General features: G+C 43.5%; 1 protein-coding gene across 1 annotated transcript in view; it reads left to right on the top strand.

Annotated features, from left to right (window-relative positions):
* LOC147711799 (gamma-aminobutyric acid receptor subunit pi-like) overlaps positions 1 to 22,712 on the top strand; it is a 488,208-nt gene that overhangs the window by 269,586 nt on the left and 195,910 nt on the right. Inside the window, exon 2 of the mRNA XM_086920240.1 lies at positions 2,186 to 2,298. Within this exon, the coding sequence (XP_086776366.1) occupies positions 2,186 to 2,298 (113 nt within the window). The remainder of the gene's footprint in view (positions 1 to 2,185; positions 2,299 to 22,712) is intronic.

The raw sequence follows: 22,712 nt of genomic DNA, 5'->3' as shown, positions 1-22,712 counted from the left end.
AAGAACTGTCCGTGAACAAAACAAACAAAATAATAAACAGTTCTGAGACTACGTCTCCCAGAAACCCTCTCTGGCGAGACAGTACAAGGAATATTAGCGCAGCGCGTCTTCAGGCAGAACGCTGCCTAATATGAGTTTCAAGAACAAGCAAACGTCCCAAGAGTGCCCTAATCTAACTAGCTAGGGACTTTTAAACAACAAGGCAGAAAACAAAAACGAGCCCGTTTTTCCGTTTTTTGAGTACTTATCAGAAAAGCGCTGACAGTTCCAAACGCTGGGTAATCACGGCTTCTCAAATCCAGGAATCTTCTAGCTTCTCGCTGGAATCCGGCGGGGAACACCTTCCGCCACTCCGATCCTCTCAACAAACAAAAATTGACAAGCACCGTCCATGAGAAGGGGAGGGGCTAATATGCCTTAGGTCTCATGGCTCTTCCTGCTTGCCCCTTGGAATGCTGGTCACTGTAGTTCACTCTGCCTCTTCTACAAACGTCCCCACACGCATACCATCTTCGGGATCTTGATAGTAGTACCATCCCTCGACCCCCGGGCACCACAATCGCTACACCCTGCCACACTTATGGCGGCCAAAAGCGGTACAAAAGGGGGTGGTGATGGACGGAGCATCTGAATCAATCAAACACTCACACCCAGTCAAAAGATCTGGGTTTAATCCATAAGGCCGGGCTGAAGACGGCTGGAATGCCAGAAACCGGTCCTCGGAAGCTTGTTTCCGGTCCAGGGAAGACATGGCTTGGCAGTTTGGGCTGGACTGTTCCCATGAGGCACAGGGTCAGACTGATTTGCATATAGCCATGTCTGAACTGGGGTGGCAGAGTGGGCTAAAGAACGGTGATGGATTAAACCCAGATCTTTTGACTGGGTGTGAGTGTTTGATTGATTCAGATGCTCTGTCCATCACCACCCCCTTTTGTACCGCCTTTTGTGTTTTTGTCCGTGTACCAAGTGCATTTTTTTGTGTAAGCCTGGGTCCTTGAGCTGCCAGCCAAACTGTCAAATGTGAGTCAGGTGATCCAGTGGTGTAACACAGTGACTTAGCAAGGGTGGTGCAGGGGGCAGTCCGCCATGGGCAGCACAAATTTTGGGGGCGGTGGCACCCCCCCGCTCTCACATGAGTTTGCCGCAGGGGTGGCAAACGCAAGATTCATCACGAGCAGAGACCGACACGGGTGGTAAAGTGCCTAGCTACGCCACTGGCGTAACATTAGACTCCACAGCTCCGCACCGTGCGGGTGTTGAGCTCCAGGATGCCCACTCCGATAATGGTCATAAGTGGCGGGCTCCTGGCTTGAGAATTGCTTACTGGTGGGGTGGGGGGGCACTATGTACTTTGCTGGGGGACCTTCTCACGTTTCATTAGGTCATTGAGGTAATCCTCTAAGAAACAGAATATGTGGGTAGTGTGGTCTTAGTCAGGGCTCTAATCAAGACTGTGGCATTGCTTCCTCCAGCTAAACTAGCAGCTCCATATCTGTAATGGAGAATGTTAAACTAAAAGCCTCACCTGATTACTGCTGCACACAAAAAAAACTGGCTTACTGGGCATCAGCATCATGACAAAGACAGTTGTAAAACTATGCCAATATACTACAGAATGCCAGGATCATATGACCTGGCTGGACTAAGAGACATTAATTAGCCATTTTTGTGTCCCCACTGTAGTGTCTGGAACAAAATAGGGCATTTTATTAACCAGAGAGTTTGTGACATGAACAGCTGTATTTCAGTCTGGTGCACAACCAACATAGTTTGTGCTTGCATGCTTATGGTTGTCAAATATTCGTTGTACATTGCGTGGCCTTCATTTCCTTACTTTTCCATTATTCTTTGGGCCTGAATGACAATTTCTCCCTCTAGTAGCATGATACCTATTTTTCTCTTACCTCACACATTTGCTTCACACTATCTTCTCTTTTTCCTCTAATTCTCTGTACAGCTTCAGACATTCACATGGGATTACCCAGATTTATATATCTTCCACATGCCCTTTCATTCAAAGTGAAATATTGGAACGTGCAGAAAGGAAGCAGTTTTCAATTATATCTGTAGTCTTACATTAATAAATCATCAGAAATTATGAGGTTGTAAGCAGAAGATACAAAACTTGATATAAAATAGAGTTCCAGCTGCTAAAAATCCTAATAATCTATTTTATTTTTATTAGTGTAATGAAGAATGTCCAGGTGAACGCTGATGCAAAAGAAGGTGAAATTCTTCCTCCAACAATACATAAACTAATGAAAGGGTACAACAAGTACCTCCGTCCGTTCTTTGACAGTAAGTAGCATTATATTCTGTCCATTTTATATCTGACAATATGTATAGATGCTGTTAGAAGCAACTTCTATAAATGCATTTTAAGTGATTAGAATGTGCAAAATAGCGGCAAACGAATTAACTGCGACTACAAATCTTTTACAAACAGAAAAATACCTGTCTTCGTGATAACAGTTCGTTCTGACGTATAAATGCAATGCATTTTAAATATTTCACATTTGCTCATCAATAAAGTGATATGTAATAATAATACACTAATTTAAAGTTTCTTGAATTTATGCGGAAGCAGTGCTGCTTTTCCTATTTTAGAGACGTGTGGCTTTAATACATATAAAATTGTGATAATTCAATATAACAACGCACCTTGCTGCACTGGTCCCTTCGCCAAAGTAAAAGGGCAGGAATGCACAGTATTTAAGCTGGCACCATTTTGGCAGCTCAGCGCCAACATAGACCCCTTTGCACCGTTGTAAAAGGGTGCCTCCATTGCAGACAGGATTGTGTTTGTGCAGGAAAGGGCAACTTCCTGCACAAAAATAATCCTAGGAGGCGTTTTCCTCTCTCTATGTGTGCTGAAGAAAATATGAGGGGAATAAACATATTTCTCCTTGTTATGCCTTACTTCGGGAGGCGTAGGGATGTAGTGCGTTCCTGGGTTTATATATTTTTGTATATTTAGGGCAGCGTCAAATTCAATGGGTGTTGGATGGGAAACCCACGCAACGCCCATGGAATGCCTTCCGGGCGCAGAGTAAGGCAACGCAGTGATTTGCACTGGGTTGCCTTATTCATAATTTGAGAGGGCACTCAGACCACACAGAGTGGCTCTGTGTGGCTTCATAAGTTGGAATGAGAGCCCTGCATCATGCATGTACCACTTTGAATGGTGCAAACGTAATGCAGAGCTCTCCTAAGTATGCCACTGTTACTGGCTTGTGACGGTGTCACATACACAGGTGAAATAAAGTGAAGTACGGAAATGTGAAAAGAACCATTTAAAAACAGTTAGAATATATTATTGTACAAAGTACCCATGTGCACCGGCTTTGCTACCTCTATAAAAGATGTGAAAATGTTTCAGTAATGAAGAATAAACTCTACACATTTAGGGGCATCTTTGCTCTTCTCTTTGTTTTTAAAAGAAAAGCTAGTAATCCTCAATATAGAAGCAACAGTGCCCTTATGCTGCTCTTACCTGGTGTTAAGTCGTACGACAACTTGCACCATAAAAGGGGGCCCAGCCCAGAGCCACACTTGAAGAACAACAGATGACATGGAGCTACTGATCATGCAGCTCAACACCCAAGAGGGCCACAACACTCACCGCCACCTGGCAAAGCCCCACCCCCCCCGGGCCCTACTATCGATATTTTACATCAACTTTACGAATCATGAGCAAAACAATTAGCCTCATGTCGCACAATTACAACAATTAACATTCATGTGTGGTCAGAAAAAAGAGAATCATTCATTCATCTTTGAATTTCCAAACAAAATATTTCATTCAAATTTAACTCAAAACAACTATTTGGAAGAGTCATGGCGGGTCTTCCCTGGATAATCTGTAAGTCACAGCCTGCAAGACAAAATCCAAGATAAGAAGGTGTTCCATGCACTCATCAAAGGAGAGAGAGACAAAGAGACAGAGGGATAGAGAGAGAGGGAGAGAGAGAGAGAGAAAGAGAGAGAGAGAGAAAGAGAGAGAGAGAGGGAGAGTGTGAGAGAGTAAGAGAGAAAGAGCGAGAGGGAGAGAGAGAGAGAGAAAGAGAGGAATAGAGAGGGAGAGAGAGAGAGAGAAAGAGAGAGAGGGAGAGGGAGAGAGAGAGAGAAAGAGATAAAAAGAGAGAGAAAGAGAGAGAGGGAGAGAGAGAGAGAAAGAGCGAGAGAGGGAGATTCAGGGAGGGAGAGGGAGAGAGAGTGAGAGAAAGAGATAAAAAGAGAGAGAAAGAGAGAGAGGGAGAGAGAGAGAGAAAGAGCGAGAGAGGGAGATGCAGGGAGGGAGAGGGAGAGAGAGTGAGAGAAAGAGATAAAAAGAGAGCGAACGAGAGAGAGAGAGAAAGCGAGAGAGAGAGAGAGAGAGAGAGAGGGAGGGAGAGAGAGAGGAAGAGAGAAAGATAGAGAGAGGGATAGAGGGAGAGAGAGAAAGAGAGAGAAAGAGAGAGATTGTTCAAGGAGGGCAAGGCCACTCAGGCTCTTGGTTCATACATGCCAACTGTTGTGTGTGTATCGCTAGTGGTGCACCATAAGCCTAAGGTCCAGCCACAATTTCAGTGCAAAAACCACATCACATTTCCAGAATGCAAGCAGTAGTCAGATGAATGCTCCTTTGTCTTAATACATAAGGCGGAAGGACATCTGCAACTAAGTCCTGCATGCAGCTGGCACCCCCTGAGAAAGATACCATAGCAGATGATGACGACTCCAACACCACGCACAGCCTAATGAAAGACCAACATATTCACACCCCACACACAGAAGTCCTTGCTTGAAGTACTCCGGCAAGGGATACCCTTGACACTTATGTACACAACAACCCATATGTCCAAAAGTTGCACACACATACAACTCATTGCTCCGAGCTGTGGCATATTACCCACATAACTGCCGCAGGTCAGAAGAGTGCTGGTTCTATGAGAGCCACTAACGCAATGGCAGGACATCCTGGGCACATGCACAGCCCATGTCACGTGGAACTGTACTGTGCACATATGCTGCATTTGTTGGGGGCACTGCCACTGGCAGTGTTGCGCATCAATTACCGTCTGAGCTTCTGTCTTGCGTATGTCACCTGCGTCCAGCCCTGGTTCCACTGTCGATCATGCACATTCTAGTGGCCCAGGGATGTCTGCCTATCCAACACAACGGTAGCTTAACTGGATTATGACTTATGTGTGCGCCCCCTGTTGGCCCACGGCCAAGAGTGTAACCTTGATACCCATGCATGGGATGCCTTGATATTTGGCGTATGTGCTGGCCACTGGGCATGGGAGAATGCACAGGTCCTCGTGTGCAATGACCACATCGAGGCGCTCCCTTATTAGGCTGTGTTGTGGATTCTTGAAACGGCGTGGACGGAGCACATCTGTCTGGACAAGTTAATGGATTGGCTCGACCTCATGTTCATTGAGCTCGACAACAACATACTCCTGGCACTGATTGCCCAGGCAGCTGTGCTCGCCTTCATGGACGAGTAACTACGTTCCTGCAGCCACAACTGATTGTAACCCAGAGCACAGGTCGCAACACCTTGTTGCATCTCGGAGGAATGGGTCACATATCCCACCACTACAGTGGACATGTCTGCATTTGCCTGGGATCAGAATGCATGTACATGCACCTACGCGTGTTGACACACACCTGTGCAAGGTGAGGGAGTCCCATGCGCAGATCTGCACTGCATTGTTTGGCAACGTTCCTAAATATGAAACACTGCTGGAGGGAGAGTACACACATGGCAATGTAGTACTACATATGACCTTGTCGGAGACTTTCACCTGCTCACTGTCAGCAGGGCAGACAGTCAGCACAGTCCGATGGTACAGCACTATGCAGATCCCATGAGCTGTGAGTCGTGTCCCCTGACACGGGTCAATGAGCATACGCCAAACATCACAAGACTTGTCCAGCAAGGCAAAGTGGCAGACTGTTGCCATCCATAATGATTGGTGTTCATTTTTGCCTCCCCATTTCTTGCACCTCTACATGTTCCTATGCTGCCTGTTACTGTCTGAAGCATTGGTCTGCATGTTGTGGCCCTTGTGTTTCCCGTACTGACACGCACATGCTTATGAAGTCTACGCAACTTCACTAGTGTTCAACTGTAATAAGTGTTGATTTAAATGACAATTCATGTGCCTCAATGAGCGTTGTCCATACACAGGGAGGGACTGACTGACGCATTTCATTTGGGGTTGAGTCCCTATTGACAGCTCCACCTCTGTGAGCCAGACATTGTGGTTGGGATAGTTGCTGGTAGACCTGTGCCTTTATGTGTCTTCAGCAATGTGAGTATGGTGTCCACATTCTTGCCATGTGGATCAATGTGATCCATCAAAACAGGCTGTGTCCACACAGTTGAGTGTGAGTAGCTATGCGAAGAGATGTTCTGTTGTCACATGTGATGGGGGACACTACTTTGGGCCTGCTACCGAATTTGACATCTTTACACACAGCCCTATTTAATACATGGACGTGGGGCTACGTTGGGGGGTTGTGAGATTGTTGTTTATGAGCAATGAGGCCACTGCAAGTTCACACCTTCACAGTTATCTAATACGCCATGTGGGTCAGGGTCAAACATGCGTATTGATGTCATTTTCCAGGGTGTACCTTTTTGTGCAATCAAGGTCCCTACATTCATCGATACTTTTAGAATTGATTGAACATAGACATGACACATCTGTGTGATTTGGAATGTTTTATTCACATTCTGTGGAGTCTCAGTGCTGGAGCAGTACATGGCCATGCAAACCCCACATTACATGGTTACCCAGTGGAGGGCCAACCAGAGTCCTTTGGGGAATGATAAGTTGATCGGAAGAGGAAGAGTTCAGTCCACAGTCTGATTGCAGTGTCATTGGTAACCTGAGCAGATATGGCAGTCCATGTTGAGGTCCAGGTGAATGTCGCAGGGTGTTTCGGGGGACAGTGGAAGGTGTTGTTCCAAGGCATGATGCAGAGGGCTGAACAAAGCAGGAACAGGCCATATGGTGGGATGAATGCTACAACCTCCTTTCGCACACAGAGTCATTACCATCCACATCTTAGTCCTCTGATATGTCTTCTGTGTCAGGTGTGTCAGGTGTGTGTGGGGGTATTATGGCTGCATCACTGTGTGCCACTGACACATCAGGGGGCAGAGATGGTATGGCTGCATCACTGCGTGCCACTGACACATAAGGGGGCGGAGGTGGTATGGTTGCATCACAGTGTGCCACTGACACAGCAGGGGGTGGAGGTGTTATGGCTGCATCACTGTGTGCCACTGACACATCAGGGGCGGAGAGGTGTGTGTCGAAGTTCTGCCAGCAGTCATCAGGGACAAGCTCTGTAGCAGCAATGGCAAGATGAGGATCTGTAGGGCATGGAAGATCCCAGCTACATCTCACTGGTGTTCAGCCGTGGCAGTCAGCCTTCCGGCCTGAATCAACTCCACGTTCTCGAATTGTCCTCTGCAGCTGTGCCAACTCTGTGCTGTCATCACTGGAGCCTATCTGACTAGACAGTTCTTGTATCCGAGTAATGGTTCCAGCGAGGTCAGCCAAGGATTGTTGTATAGCGTGGAATGGCCTTTGCGTGTCTGTTAGGGACTGTAAGTGATGGGACTTAGACACCCACGTATGGCATCCTGTTTGGCTGCCATGAGGTCAAAACCCACCCGCACCTGTTCAGCCAGCTCCTTCTGGCAGTCTAACACACAGCGTTGGAATGCCATGTGTCTTTCCATGTGGTGGTGGGAGGCAGCCGTGGTGGTGGTGCTTCCTGCTGTGTGGTCTGTTCAGGGGGTTGGGTCACCTCAATGCAGCTGGGCTGCCCTGCTCCTGGAGGTGGGGTGCAGAGGCTGTCCATGAGCCGTTGAAGGGTGTCAGAGCAGATGGCCAGGGGGTTCACTTCATCATCACTGAAGAGATGTCTGGTCTGCTCTGCAGGAGGTGTTGATTGTCCCTCTGCAACGTAAAAGGGAGATGCAGGTTAACAGTGTGTTCCATATATGTTGACTCATTGTACATGTTTACACACAGACAGCATGCCAATGTACATTGTAACTGTTTTGGAGGAGCTCGCTATTTGATGGGAGACGGTGGACATTTCGACTACATGATGGGTGTGAGGTTGTACTCATACATTATCATCTCACAGTTTTCTGCTATGCCAGATGTAACTGGCCAGTTTCTACACACAAGCGGCACCAGTTGTGTCCTCTGTCCTGTAGTGAAAGTGATGCACTTTGTGCCACATTGTCGTTGATGTTGATATGCTGTGACTGCTTTGTGTGTGTGATGCATTATGGGAGAGCCACCCCGAAAGCTCTGATTTAGCGGCCCCTTATCTTTTTGAGGCGGTGCGCCTTTGACTTGTGTGCTTGTACGGTGCTGAGATGTTGGCGACTTGGGTCATTTGTGCTCTTGGACGTTTTAGTACTCCTGTGCATTGTTTGTCTGCAGATGTGTTGTTGACATCAGGGGTTGTACGTGCACGTATATGTGTCATAGTGTGACCTTCTACTTTGAGGTTGTGATCCACACTGGTCCACCTCGGTGTCATGTTGTGCACCATGTCATGTATTTTGACTGCAGCCATGCTATCGGTCATGCAGTGTCACTTGCATTGTCAGTGTGGCTCACAAAAAAGCTGCTTTGCTGGATTCAGCACATGTGCATGGGCAGGTTGTGAGATTGGTGATAGGGAGGGGGCCCCCTTTGTGCACATAGTGAACGGGGGCTTACTTGGTGTTTCTATGTATTGTGCATTGTGCCAAGGGTACCAGGGACATGTTCCACAATCATTGTGGGCATGCAAAGTGCTACACATAATTGTGCATGTGTGCCATTGTGCCCATCTCCCCCTATTCCCCCAGTCCCTGGTTGTTACTCACCCTGTTGCTGTTGGGTCATTTCATATCGAGCTATGTCTGGACTAAAAACTCCTTGCACCGTCTCCACACTAATGACTGTGACCACCATTTCCTCCAACTCATCCAGCTCCTCCTGTGGTGCAGGACTCCCACCTCCAGTGGTCGTTGTTGCCTTCCTGTTGGCCGCACGTTTCTGCTTGGTTTGGCTTTTCACATAATTCCAGCGCCTCTTGACCTCTTTCATTGACCTCCTCAACACTCTGACTGCATTCACGTTGCTCACGATGGACTACCATATTTCCGTTTGTGTTGCCAATGACACAGTGGAGGTAATAAACAGTTGTTGGTACTGTTCTCCGTGTCGATGATCTAGTTTTCCGGCAGACTGAACCCCAGCTTCCTCTTCCTCTTCTCCTTGCCCTTCCCCGACCTCGGTTTATTTTGGTTTTGGTGTGTTTTTTTGTTGCTTTTTAATTGCATTTTCCTGCATGTCGCATGGGAATTGCATGCCTGCCAATGGTTATCGCTGAATTTTGTATTACGATTCGAGGCATCGCAACTTTTTTTGTGTTCGTGTTTTGCATTTGTTCTGCGTCACGATAATTTTAATGCGGTCATTTGGCACGTTATCGTGAGACTATCACATGGTGCCGCTGGGTTGAGAATACAACGTTAACACACTTATTTTGTTGCGATAGACTGCAATATGCAAAGTTACGTTAACCTAATTTTGCAATAATTATCACACATTTTTGAGAATATCCCTCACTGTGTTTTCAGGTATAGAGAACATTAGCTTCTATATGGAAGTAATAAGCATGGCGATTTGGACACATTTCTGTCTAACATGATTTAATGGTGCACTAACATCAGAGATGAGCGAGCACTTAATGTTCTCAGTGCTCTGTCTTTACGCGTTTCTAACTTTATTGCATTACATAAAACACAAACAAAATGATGCATATGTACATTTTTTTCTCTATTGGGAAAATTATTTTCCCTATAAAGAAAGTTCTAAGTCTAGATCAGCACCAAATCTTAGATGGGTTATTCCATTCCTAGTGCTTCGAGTCCTGAAAAGGGAGAAAGTCCAGTCCATGATTGGAGAGCATCTTTGACCTTTTCTTGAGTTTAGGAATGCACAAGTGTTGTAAATGCATTCACGCCTGGATGAATCCTTTTGTGAGTTTCTAGCAAGTGCAAATGAGATATATTTTGGGATAAATTTAATTATATAGTCAAAAATACCTTTGTGAATAGGAACAATAGTGAAAAGTTAGAGGTCAGAAACAACTATCATATTGCAATTCTTGACATAAAGTTACAACCACCATTTCAAAGTCGTCCTAGGTATTGCTACTTGTTCTTTTGTAAGCATCCTTTGTGTAGCTTTAAAACAAATGAAAACAATGTTTAACAGCTGATTGTGATTACTAACAGGACATTATGATAATTGCACCACTCGCCTTTTAAGGTTCACATAATTTTCCTTTAAGATTTCATTTTACCAACCTGACCATTAAATAGTATGTTTCCATAACATATTTTTCTGTAGTAAATCCAATACCTATACTTCTCTAATTCAGTGTTTTGATATAAGCTATTTCAGAAAGAACAATAAATTTGTCTTAAAACACCATATTTCAAACTCATCACACATCTAAGATAAATTATATTGGACTATACATTTATGCAGTCATAATTTATATAGGACTACACATTTACGCAGTCAGGTTAAGTAATTTTTATATAATTCTATACTTATTAGGGTATGTTCTATTTATCAATGAATGCACATAAGAAGCGAAGAAAATGTCATATAATTATAATAATCTTGTGTATCTTCATGTCTTACATATACAATTATTTCTTCAATATTTCTGTTTCAAAAAACAAAGTCTCTCTGCTTGTATTTTTTCATGAGTATTTTTATCACCTCAGGTTCCTGATGCAAGAATGTGTTATAATATATATATATATATATATATATATATATATATATATATATATATATATATATATATATATATATATATATATATATATTACCTACTGGCGGTCGCCAGTAGGTAATTATAGTTAGGATCTACTTTCCATGGGAAATCCGCAACATTCTATTGGGAATAACTTTGGCGCCGGTGGACGAATCTTCGCAAATTTCTCCAAGAAAATGGCCCGCTCCGCTCCGCTCCTTCCTTGAAAGTTTGGGGGGGATTCGTCAAGCGGGGGCCGAGATAAAAGGGGGTCCCAAAACGTGTTTTCCCCATGTTAATTTCCATAGGGCGGTCGGTTTCACTTTTAGCCCGAACGGCTGAATGGATTTGCACCAAACTTGTCAAAATTGTAGGGAGTGGTAGCCCGATGTGCCTTTGCTATGTCTCAAGATATGTGCTCCAGTGGTTTTGGAGTAATTTAGGTTCAAAAAAATATATATATCTATGGCAGCGCCCCGGTACGCGCTCCGGGGAGCGCTCCGGGTGCGCCACGCGACTTGCGCACAGAAAGCTGATTGGCTCTCAGGTGTCTGTAAACATTCGAAACAGTCCGGAGCGGCCGCCATTTTGTGTCTCGGTAAAATCGAGACATAAGAGGTGGAAAAATCAAAGGGGGAAATGACCATAAGTGGGCAGGGATAGACCCCCCCTGACCCCCTAGGTTTGATGTGGGGGACATAAAAGGGCCCAGCGGGGCAAATTAAAAAAAAATTTTTTTTGATTTGCACGGGGGGAGCGCCCGGTACGCGCACCGGGGAGCGGACCGGGGAGTGTCCCATGGGGAAAAATGAATAATAGAGTTTTTTAAAAATGTAGCCTTTTTTTAGAAATTGGAGGTAGTTCTAAAAAGAATTGTTTTTTTTCTTCTGTTTGCTGTTTTATATTTTTTTTATTGTTTTTTGAACATTTTAAACTTTTTGGGGTTTTTTTGAACAGTTTTATATTTTTTTGTATTTTTCATGGGGAGAAACGAAAAAACAGGGAATTAAAAATGGCTCAACTGGAGCAAAAAAAAAAAGAAAAGAAATAATTAGGGTTTATTGGGGCATTTGTGGTTGTCCCCAGCAAGGATGATGAGCTTTACGCTCTGTTCTCTGTAGGAGATGGTCTTCCCACAATATTTACAGATAATTCGGAAATCTGCAAATAGTGGCTGAATGCAAGGCATCGTCTCACTTTCCTCTGGTGCCGACGGAGTGGGTTGCTTTCTTTTTGTGGTGGTGCTTGTGGATTGGGGAGGGTTACTGGCCAGTTCCCTCATCTCTGCAGCAGAATAGTTTATTGGATGCTTGCGCTGCATGTGGCGAATCATCGTGTTGTTTCCAAATGAATATTTTTTATTAGGGTTCCCCCTAGAAAGTTCTATGCCACAGAATAGGCAAGTCACCTTGGCTGCATTTACTTTTTTCTTCCCCTCTGGGATCAAAAAAACTCCCATATAATGTTTGGTCGTGGCTGGTATGGGGTATTTTGTTCTTCAAGCCATCTTCTCCTCCCCTCTTACTCCTCCTCCTCCTCTTCCTCCTCTTGTTGACCACCAATGATATCTTGTGGTGGTCTTTTTGGTGGTTGTGGTGGTGGTGGTGGTGCAGATGCACCAGCTGCTGCTGCTACTGAAGCCATTATAAAGATCAAAAAGGTACAGAGAGGTACAAACAGGTCTTCCTAAGTCAAAGGACAAAGTCAGAATAAGGAAAAAAGGTGGGGTCTTTCATCCTTTTGAAAAAAAAATGTATTGAACCAATGAAAAGTGTTATTTTCAGGTCACATGACCAGGGGCTTCATCATTATGAAACGAAAACTGTTATGAACCAATGAAAAGTGTTATTTTCAGGTCACAAGACCCGACGCGCTTACGCTACGCGCCCCGGGGCGCATCATGTAAGCGCGTCAGACGCCTACGTTGCGCGATCGTATTCGCTCGAGTGCTTCCGGGTGCGTTTACGCCGTGCGTATCACGCGGTCGCGGCGACGCGATACGTCACGATCATGTTTTCGTTCGCAATATTGGCGCTTCCGGGGCGCTCACCGGGGCGCGCACCGGGAGCGCTCCAAGGCAAAAAAAAAAAAAACAATACAAAAAAAAAAATTGGCAAAATTGTAGGGACTGGTAGCCCGATGTGCCTTTGCTATGTCTCAAGATATATGCTCAAGTGGTTTTTACGAAAATTAACTTTGAAAAAATATATATTGGGCTACATTGGGCTATATATATGTTAGAGCCCAAATGTAGCCCAATGTAGCCCAATGTAGCCAAATGTAGCCCAATGTAGCCCAAAGATGGTCACCAGAGACAAAAAAAAAACAAATGTAGCCCAAATATCAGCCAGATGTAGCCCAAATATAGCCCAATGACAGAATGTCCCAGAGTGTTCTAAAGAACAACTAGAGCGCTAACAGTCTTACTTATAAACTGAGACTTATAGTTAGGAATTAGCATTTAAAAAACCTTTGAAATTCACTGAAAAAAACATTGGTTTCACACCAGTTATAGTTAGGAATTAGCATTTAAAAAACCTATTAAATTCACTGAAAAAACCATAGGTTTCACACCAGTTATAGTTAGCTGGAACTTTTACTGACTTAAAACCATTGAAATTCCCACGTTATAGTTAGTTGGACTCACTATAACTTGCGCGTGCAATGCACTGCTGATGACGTCACATATTACATCACTCATGACATGGTCAGTGACATCACTCATGACATCACTGATGACACCATCCTTGTGACAGAGTGACAGACCTACTTTCACTGTAATGTAACCCTTAAAACACATATTCAAAAATAGAAACTAACATTTATAAAAAAATAGAGATAACCATATCAGTTCCAACAACCAATTCAGTTATTCCACCATCTATATACACATCTACTCATTCACAAACAGTTCAATATACTCACTCATACATATACTCACTCATCATATGTAGTGATACACCTATACATCCTGTTACACACTGACATTCATCCAAAAGCTACTCACACACATACTCACACATGCAAATAAACAATTGAACATCCGTTTATTTGCATATAGAGCTATACACACACTACCACCTTACTTCTATTGAAATTTAAACATATTTATTCTCTTAAACAATCCCTTAGAGAAACACATACTTATTTAAACAGGAACTCTTACAATCTCTTACTCTCACATATACTCACTTATATACATCAATATTCACATATACTATATTAAAACATATGTAGTTACTGATAAAGACACTAGTGAGACAGTCATTCACTCAGTAACACACGCATATACACACTCATTCACTCATACAGTCCTGCACATATGCTGTCTTCAAAACACATACAAACAGAGAGTCAGTCAATCATGCATCTATGTGCTAAGTAATACCCCCACCAAACCATATAGACACTCATACTGATACTAAGAAAAACATCTAATAACCCATGTACATACACATGTAGCTACTCACCAACCCATGCAACCACTTATACACAAAGTGAAACACTAATACATATATTTAAAAATTTAAACATTACTCACTAATATTTATTTTTCAGAAAGACACACATTCACTGGATGGTGTCATCAGTGATGTCATGAGTGATGTCACTGACCATGTCATGACTGATGTAATATGTGACGTCATCAGCAGTGCATTGCACGCGCAAGTTATAGTGTGTCCAACTAACTATAACGTGGAAATTTCAATGGTTTTATGTCAGTAAAATTTCCAGCTAACTATAACTGGTGTGAAACCTATGGTTTTCTCAGTGAATTTAATAGGTTTTTTAAATGCTAATTCCTAACTATAACTGGTGTAAAACCTATGTTTTTTTTCAGTGAATATATATATATATATATATATATATATATATATATATATATATATATATATATATATATATATATATATATATATATATATATATATATACATGTGCTTGGGATACTTGGCAGCATCTTGTCTGTCCCTCACTACTATGCCTCTTATATTTGGTTCCATTGATTTGGGAAGGACTTTGCAGCCCACCAAATTATACATTACTATCATCAGCTACTCCATTGAGAAGTATTTGTTTCTTAAATGAACTGAAGATTATGCAAATATTATTACAAATGTTATAAAATACAGGAAGGGTTAGGCCCTAATTATCATGTTAGGTGGAAAGACATCCATTAGCTCGTCGGAGGCTTTCCACCCGACATCATCGGTTTCCCCCCAACAGCAATATTATGATACTGGTTGTCAAAGGGAAACCTGTGGGGAAATTCTGCTCTGCTTCTGATGGGCTCACAGAGCCTGTCAGGGCGGGGGGCGGAATTGTTATCCCAAAATGATAGCGTAGCCAGCCTCAGCTCCTCCGTCGGGATTACGATGTCCCTTTAGGCCTGCCCTTTCATGGAGGTTCACCTACCATAAAAAAGGCAGGCGGAAAGTGACTTTGAGGACCCCTAGCAGGGCCTTCTTCCCCCCATCGCCCACCGTTATGGGGCCGCCCCCCTAAACATCCCTGCACCATGTGGCAGGCACTGCATGGTGCCTGCCACATGGTGCAGGGATGTTTGAAAACATAAATTTTTCTATTGCAGCTTCCCTGGCTGCCGCACACGCTGCAATAGAAAAATGGATGTTTCCGGCTGCCCATAGGGTGGTTGCATCATAATACTGCGGATGGAACCTTGGACTAATAGTTAGGCGGTTCCATTCTACTACGGTGTTGGTCAGGCGCTCGTCTGACCGACATCATATTCAGGCCCTTAATAATTTGGTTGTACCTTACCAGTGATCATAAACAATGTAGTGATTATAAATTAAGCTTCATCAAGATTAACAGCATCTTATGTAATAAACAATTTGCAAAGGGGATAGACATGATTGCTATGAATGAATTTGTATCCAAACTTCACCATAGCCCTATCCATAGATGCCTACTAGGAATTATCAATGATAATTGAGGTATATAATCCTCCATTTGCTACCCCTGGTGTCACTATTTTGAACGTTGTCTTGTGTTTCTGAAAAGTTGTGAAGATGTCTTTCTACAAAGGGGATGTAATCCAATTTGCAAACCAGGGAAATGCAATTTCCTCACTGACTCACTTTCGATGGGAATGCAGTTAGTAGCATGTCTTATCTACTAATAGGTCAGGTCTCTTTGCAGGGCAATCACAAAATTATTTCCTAATGAATAATAATTAGGCAGGTAGAAATTTGCAAACCCCAGTAAATGGCTTCCAATGTAGGGATGGAGGCCTGCAAGGGACAACGGACGTACCTATCTGCATTAGCTTTCTTAAAATGAAAAGTTGTTTTTAAAGCAGCCCTTGTACATTAAAGGCATTGGTGCTGCTTTAAAAAAAAAATCCCATTTGAGAGCAGGCAGCCATTCTTTGGACCACTGCCTACTCTCTCCATGGCCACTGACATGAGTCACAAAAGGGAATTGTGTCCCAGGGGTTAGATGAGTAAGGTTCTTGTTGGATATGGCTAGTGATGTTCAAAGCTTTATTCATTTTTGTTCTCTTTTGCTCCTGAAATATGCCTTTTAAAAACTGTTTATTTATTGCCTTAGTTTGTACTTAACACTCATATACACAATAAAATAGATCTCTTAAGGTTTTGTTTTGATGGTCAAACCTCGCTTCTATAAAGCCAGTCTATAGAGTGGTATGAGGTCCAATTTGGTAACCCTTAAGGTGAACGTTCATGCAATTATGGATAAAGTACTTGATGACTAAAAGTACTTGATGACTAAAAACCTTTTCATATCACATGAATGTTCACTTTAAGCGTCACCCAATTGACCCTAATACCACCTTAATAAACTCCTCACTAGAGCTATAGCAAAGTGAGTACGGATACCCCAGACCCAAACTTCGGAAGTAGGCTTCAGGTTCCTAGAAATTTCCTTCATATTGGCCAGGAGACAAGTTGCAATAGCATGGAAGTCTGCAATGGGGCCTGTATGAAGGACTAGGGTGACAAATGTTGCCATATGGACTAGAGCGGAAGAGAGGGTGTTGTTTTAGGAAGACTCTCAAGGAGTGAGACGACAACCCATACCACTCTAGATAAGCCCTGCTCAACCACTTGGTATCTTGGCACGAGCGGACAGGCTTATCACAAAGACAATCTGTGAAGTATATGTACCAACACTCACAGTAACCAGTAAAAATAGCAGTTTAGAAAAATTAAATGTCTTTATCTAAACTGAACAAGACCAAAACGACAAAAATCCAACATATACAGTTAAAAATATGACTAAAAAAGGTTTCAAGAACTTGTACCATAGAAAACTATGGATGTGTGACTTTTCACCAAAGTTCCTGTAGTTGCATAAAAGTTCATGAAGCCAAACAGCTGCAGCGTCGGAAAACAAAGAGGTGCGACACTCCTGAGATGGCAATGCGACAAGCCCGCTGCACGCAGAGGAAGGGTTGCGTCAATTCCGATCTGTTTTGGGAGTGATGCGTCGATTATTTGTGCCGGTTCTGGTCCGCAGGTGATGCATTGGAAAAGCGGGTCGCACAGGTACAATACGTGGATCTTCGGGATGCGGCGGCAAAAGATGCGGCGGTGTTGCATGGCTCTGCGTCGATCCTCTTCAGCCACGATCCCTCGATGTGTCAATTCTTGCTGCGATGAAAAGCGCTGCAATGGTTTTCACAGCAGCGGGACGATGTGTGGAAATTCTTCTCGCGCCGTGAAGATGCTTCAGAAAAACAACTGCAAGAAGAGCGATGCATCAGTTTCTGTAGCTCTTGAGGTTCTTCTCTCTTCCAGCTCCCAAACAGCAGCAACAACCTCCAGTAGCCCAAAACTTGCACAGGCACCTGAAGGCATGTCAGAACTCACAACAGCACAGTTCAGGGGAGCTTGGGGTGACCCTGTGTCCCTGAGACTTCTGAACAGGAGGGCAGCTCTCTTCAGGCACTTGGAGATCTCCTTCAAGCAGGGGGCACAGCACAGTCCTTCTCCTTTCCTTGGCAAACACAGCAACTTCAGGCCAACCCTAGACAAACAGCAATGGCAGTACTTCTCCTCAGTTGCTCCAGTTCTTTCCCTTGGCAAAGGCTCCTCTTGAATTCAAGGAATGTCCAAAGTTCAGGGGTTTTAGGTCTAATACTTATACCCCATGTCTTTGTTCTATTTTACAAGGGGTTCTGAGCCAGTTGAAACCAGTTCCGGGGCCTCTCTGCCAGTGCACAACAACATCCTTTGTCAGTGTGGGCCTTGGTCCCAGACACACCACAGGAGGGCGGAGCCAGCATTGTGGAAGGCAGGCACAGCCCTATTCAGGTACAGGTGCTACTCCTCCCACCACACCAAATGCTGATCAGGCCTATTCAGCCTAGTGCTGACTCATCCAGACTCCGGGAGCCACTGCACCTCCCCAGCCCCTGTCACTCCAAAACCAGATAGTCAATCCACAAATAGGCAGAGCCACACTAGATGGTTGAACAACAAAAAAGCCACTTTCTAAATGTGGTATTTCCAAACACCCAATTTAAAAACCATCTTTACTAAAAGATGTGTTATCAAATTCTGAGTTCAGGGATACCAAACTCCATTTTCCATCTTATCCCTATGGGAAGATATGCTTAGAAAATGTTACAAAGCATTCCCCATTCTGTCCTATGGGGCAAGATAGCCTTTCAATAGTGAAAAACAAAATTGCCAGTATTTCACTATCAGGACATGTTACACACACCAGTACATGTCCTACCTTTCACATACACCGCACCCTGCCCAGGGGGTACCTTGGGCCTACAATAGGGGTGCTCTATATGTAAGAAAAGGGAAGGTTAGGGCCTGGCAAGTGGGTGCACTTGCCAAGTCGGCATGGCAATTAACAAACTGCGCACAGGCACCGCTGTGGCAGGCCTGAGACATCTTTTCAGGGCTGCTCATGTGGGTGGCACAATCAGTGCTGCAAGCCCACTAGTAGCATTTGATTTACCAGCCACAATACCAATTTACACAGAGAGCATATGCACTTTAGCACTGATCAGCAGTGCTAAAGTGCCCAGAGTCCTATAGCCAACAAACACAGGTCAGGAAAAAATAGGCGGAAGAATCAAAAAGTTTGGGAATAACCCAGCCAAAAGGGCCATTTCCAACAATATTCACATATACTATATTAAAACATATGTAGTTACTGATAAAGACACTAGTGAGACAGTCATTCACTCAGTAACACACGCATATACACACTCATTCACTCATACAGTCCTGCACATATGCTGTCTTCAAAACACATACAAACAGAGAGTCAGTCAATCATGCATCTATGTGCTAAGTAATACCCCCACCAAACCATATAGACACTCATACTGATACTAAGAAAAACATCTAATAACCCATGTACATACACATGTAGCTACTCACCAACCCATGCAACCACTTATACACAAAGTGAAACACTAATACATATATTTAAAAATTTAAACATTACTCGTTAATATTTATTTTTCAGAAAGACACACATTCACTGGATGGTGTCATCAGTGATGTCATGAGTGATGTCACTGACCATGTCATGACTGATGTAATATGTGACGTCATCAGCAGTGCATTGCACGCGCAAGTTATAGTGTGTCCAACTAACTATAACGTGGAAATTTCAATGGTTTTATGTCAGTAAAATTTCCAGCTAACTATAACTGGTGTGAAACCTATGGTTTTCTCAGTGAATTTAATAGGTTTTTTAAATGCTAATTCCTAACTATAACTGGTGTAAAACCTATGTTTTTTTTCAGTGAATATATATATATATATATATATACATATATATATATATATATATATATATATATATATATATATATATATATACATGTGCTTGGGATACTTGGCAGCATCTTGTCTGTCCCTCACTACTATGCCTCTTATATTTGGTTCCATTGATTTGGGAAGGACTTTGCAGCCCACCAAATTATACATTACTATCATCAGCTACTCCATTGAGAAGTATTTGTTTCTTAAATGAACTGAAGATTATGCAAATATTATTACAAATGTTATAAAATACAGGAAGGGTTAGGCCCTAATTATCATGTTAGGTGGAAAGACATCCATTAGCTCGTCGGAGGCTTTCCACCCGACATCATCGGTTTCCCCCCAACAGCAATATTATGATACTGGTTGTCAAAGGGAAACCTGTGGGGAAATTCTGCTCTGCTTCTGATGGGCTCACAGAGCCTGTCAGGGCGGGGGGCGGAATTGTTATCCCAAAATGATAGCGTAGCCAGCCTCAGCTCCTCCGTCGGGATTACGATGTCCCTTTAGGCCTGCCCTTTCATGGAGGTTCACCTACCATAAAAAAGGCAGGCGGAAAGTGACTTTGAGGACCCCTAGCAGGGCCTTCTTCCCCCCATCGCCCACCGTTATGGGGCCACCCCCCTAAACATCCCTGCACCATGTGGCAGGCACTGCATGGTGCCTGCCACATGGTGCAGGGATGTTTGAAAACATAAATTTTTCTATTGCAGCTTCCCTGGCTGCCGCACACGCTGCAATAGAAAAATGGATGTTTCCGGCTGCCCATAGGGTGGTTGCATCATAATACTGCGGATGGAACCTTGGACTAATAGTTAGGCGGTTCCATTCTACTACGGTGTTGGTCAGGCGCTCGTCTGACCGACATCATATTCAGGCCCTTAATAATTTGGTTGTACCTTACCAGTGATCATAAACAATGTAGTGATTATAAATTAAGCTTCATCAAGATTAACAGCATCTTATGTAATAAACAATTTGCAAAGGGGATAGACATGATTGCTATGAATGAATTTGTATCCAAACTTCACCATAGCCCTATCCATAGATGCCTACTAGGAATTATCAATGATAATTGAGGTATATAATCCTCCATTTGCTACCCCTGGTGTCACTATTTTGAACGTTGTCTTGTGTTTCTGAAAAGTTGTGAAGATGTCTTTCTACAAAGGGGATGTAATCCAATTTGCAAACCAGGGAAATGCAATTTCCTCACTGACTCACTTTCGATGGGAATGCAGTTAGTAGCATGTCTTATCTACTAATAGGTCAGGTCTCTTTGCAGGGCAATCACAAAATTATTTCCTAATGAATAATAATTAGGCAGGTAGAAATTTGCAAACCCCAGTAAATGGCTTCCAATGTAGGGATGGAGGCCTGCAAGGGACAACGGACGTACCTATCTGCATTAGCTTTCTTAAAATGAAAAGTTGTTTTTAAAGCAGCCCTTGTACATTAAAGGCATTGGTGCTGCTTTAAAAAAAAAATCCCATTTGAGAGCAGGCAGCCATTCTTTGGACCACTGCCTACTCTCTCCATGGCCACTGACATGAGTCACAAAAGGGAATTGTGTCCCAGGGGTTAGATGAGTAAGGTTCTTGTTGGATATGGCTAGTGATGTTCAAAGCTTTATTCATTTTTGTTCTCTTTATCCTGAAATATGCCTTTTAAAAACTGTTTATTTATTGCCTTAGTTTGTACTTAACACTCATATACACAATAAAATAGATCTCTTAAGGTTTTGTTTTGATGGTCAAACCTCGCTTCTATAAAGCCAGTCTATAGAGTGGTATGAGGTCCAATTTGGTAACCCTTAAGGTGAACGTTCATGCAATTATGGATAAAGTACTTGATGACTAAAAGTACTTGATGACTAAAAACCTTTTCATATCACATGAATGTTCACTTTAAGCGTCACCCAATTGACCCTAATACCACCTTAATAAACTCCTCACTAGAGCTATAGCAAAGTGAGTACGGATACCCCAGACCCAAACTTCGGAAGTAGGCTTCAGGTTCCTAGAAATTTCCTTCATATTGGCCAGGAGACAAGTTGCAATAGCATGGAAGTCTGCAATGGGGCCTGTATGAAGGACTAGGGTGACAAATGTTGCCATATGGACTAGAGCGGAAGAGAGGGTGTTGTTTTAGGAAGACTCTCAAGGAGTGAGACGACAACCCATACCACTCTAGATAAGCCCTGCTCAACCACTTGGTATCTTGGCACGAGCGGACAGGCTTATCACAAAGACAATCTGTGAAGTATATGTACCAACACTCACAGTAACCAGTAAAAATAGCAGTTTAGAAAAATTAAATGTCTTTATCTAAACTGAACAAGACCAAAACGACAAAAATCCAACATATACAGTTAAAAATATGACTAAAAAAGGTTTCAAGAACTTGTACCATAGAAAACTATGGATGTGTGACTTTTCACCAAAGTTCCTGTAGTTGCATAAAAGTTCATGAAGCCAAACAGCTGCAGCGTCGGAAAACAAAGAGGTGCGACACTCCTGAGATGGCAATGCGACAAGCCCGCTGCACGCAGAGGAAGGGTTGCGTCAATTCCGATCTGTTTTGGGAGTGATGCGTCGATTATTTGTGCCGGTTCTGGTCCGCAGGTGATGCATTGGAAAAGCGGGTCGCACAGGTACAATACGTGGATCTTCGGGATGCGGCGGCAAAAGATGCGGCGGTGTTGCATGGCTCTGCGTCGATCCTCTTCAGCCACGATCCCTCGATGTGTCAATTCTTGCTGCGATGAAAAGCGCTGCAATGGTTTTCACAGCAGCGGGACGATGTGTGGAAATTCTTCTCGCGCCGTGAAGATGCTTCAGAAAAACAACTGCAAGAAGAGCGATGCATCAGTTTCTGTAGCTCTTGAGGTTCTTCTCTCTTCCAGCTCCCAAACAGCAGCAACAACCTCCAGTAGCCCAAAACTTGCACAGGCACCTGAAGGCATGTCAGAACTCACAACAGCACAGTTCAGGGGAGCTTGGGGTGACCCTGTGTCCCTGAGACTTCTGAACAGGAGGGCAGCTCTCTTCAGGCACTTGGAGATCTCCTTCAAGCAGGGGGCACAGC

Source organism: Lissotriton vulgaris, chromosome 5, assembly GCF_964263255.1.
Source record: "Lissotriton vulgaris chromosome 5, aLisVul1.2, whole genome shotgun sequence".
Lineage (NCBI taxonomy): Eukaryota > Metazoa > Chordata > Amphibia > Caudata > Salamandridae > Lissotriton > Lissotriton vulgaris.
The sequence above is the reverse complement of the archived record's forward strand: the minus strand, read 5'-3'. Positions and strand labels throughout refer to the sequence as shown.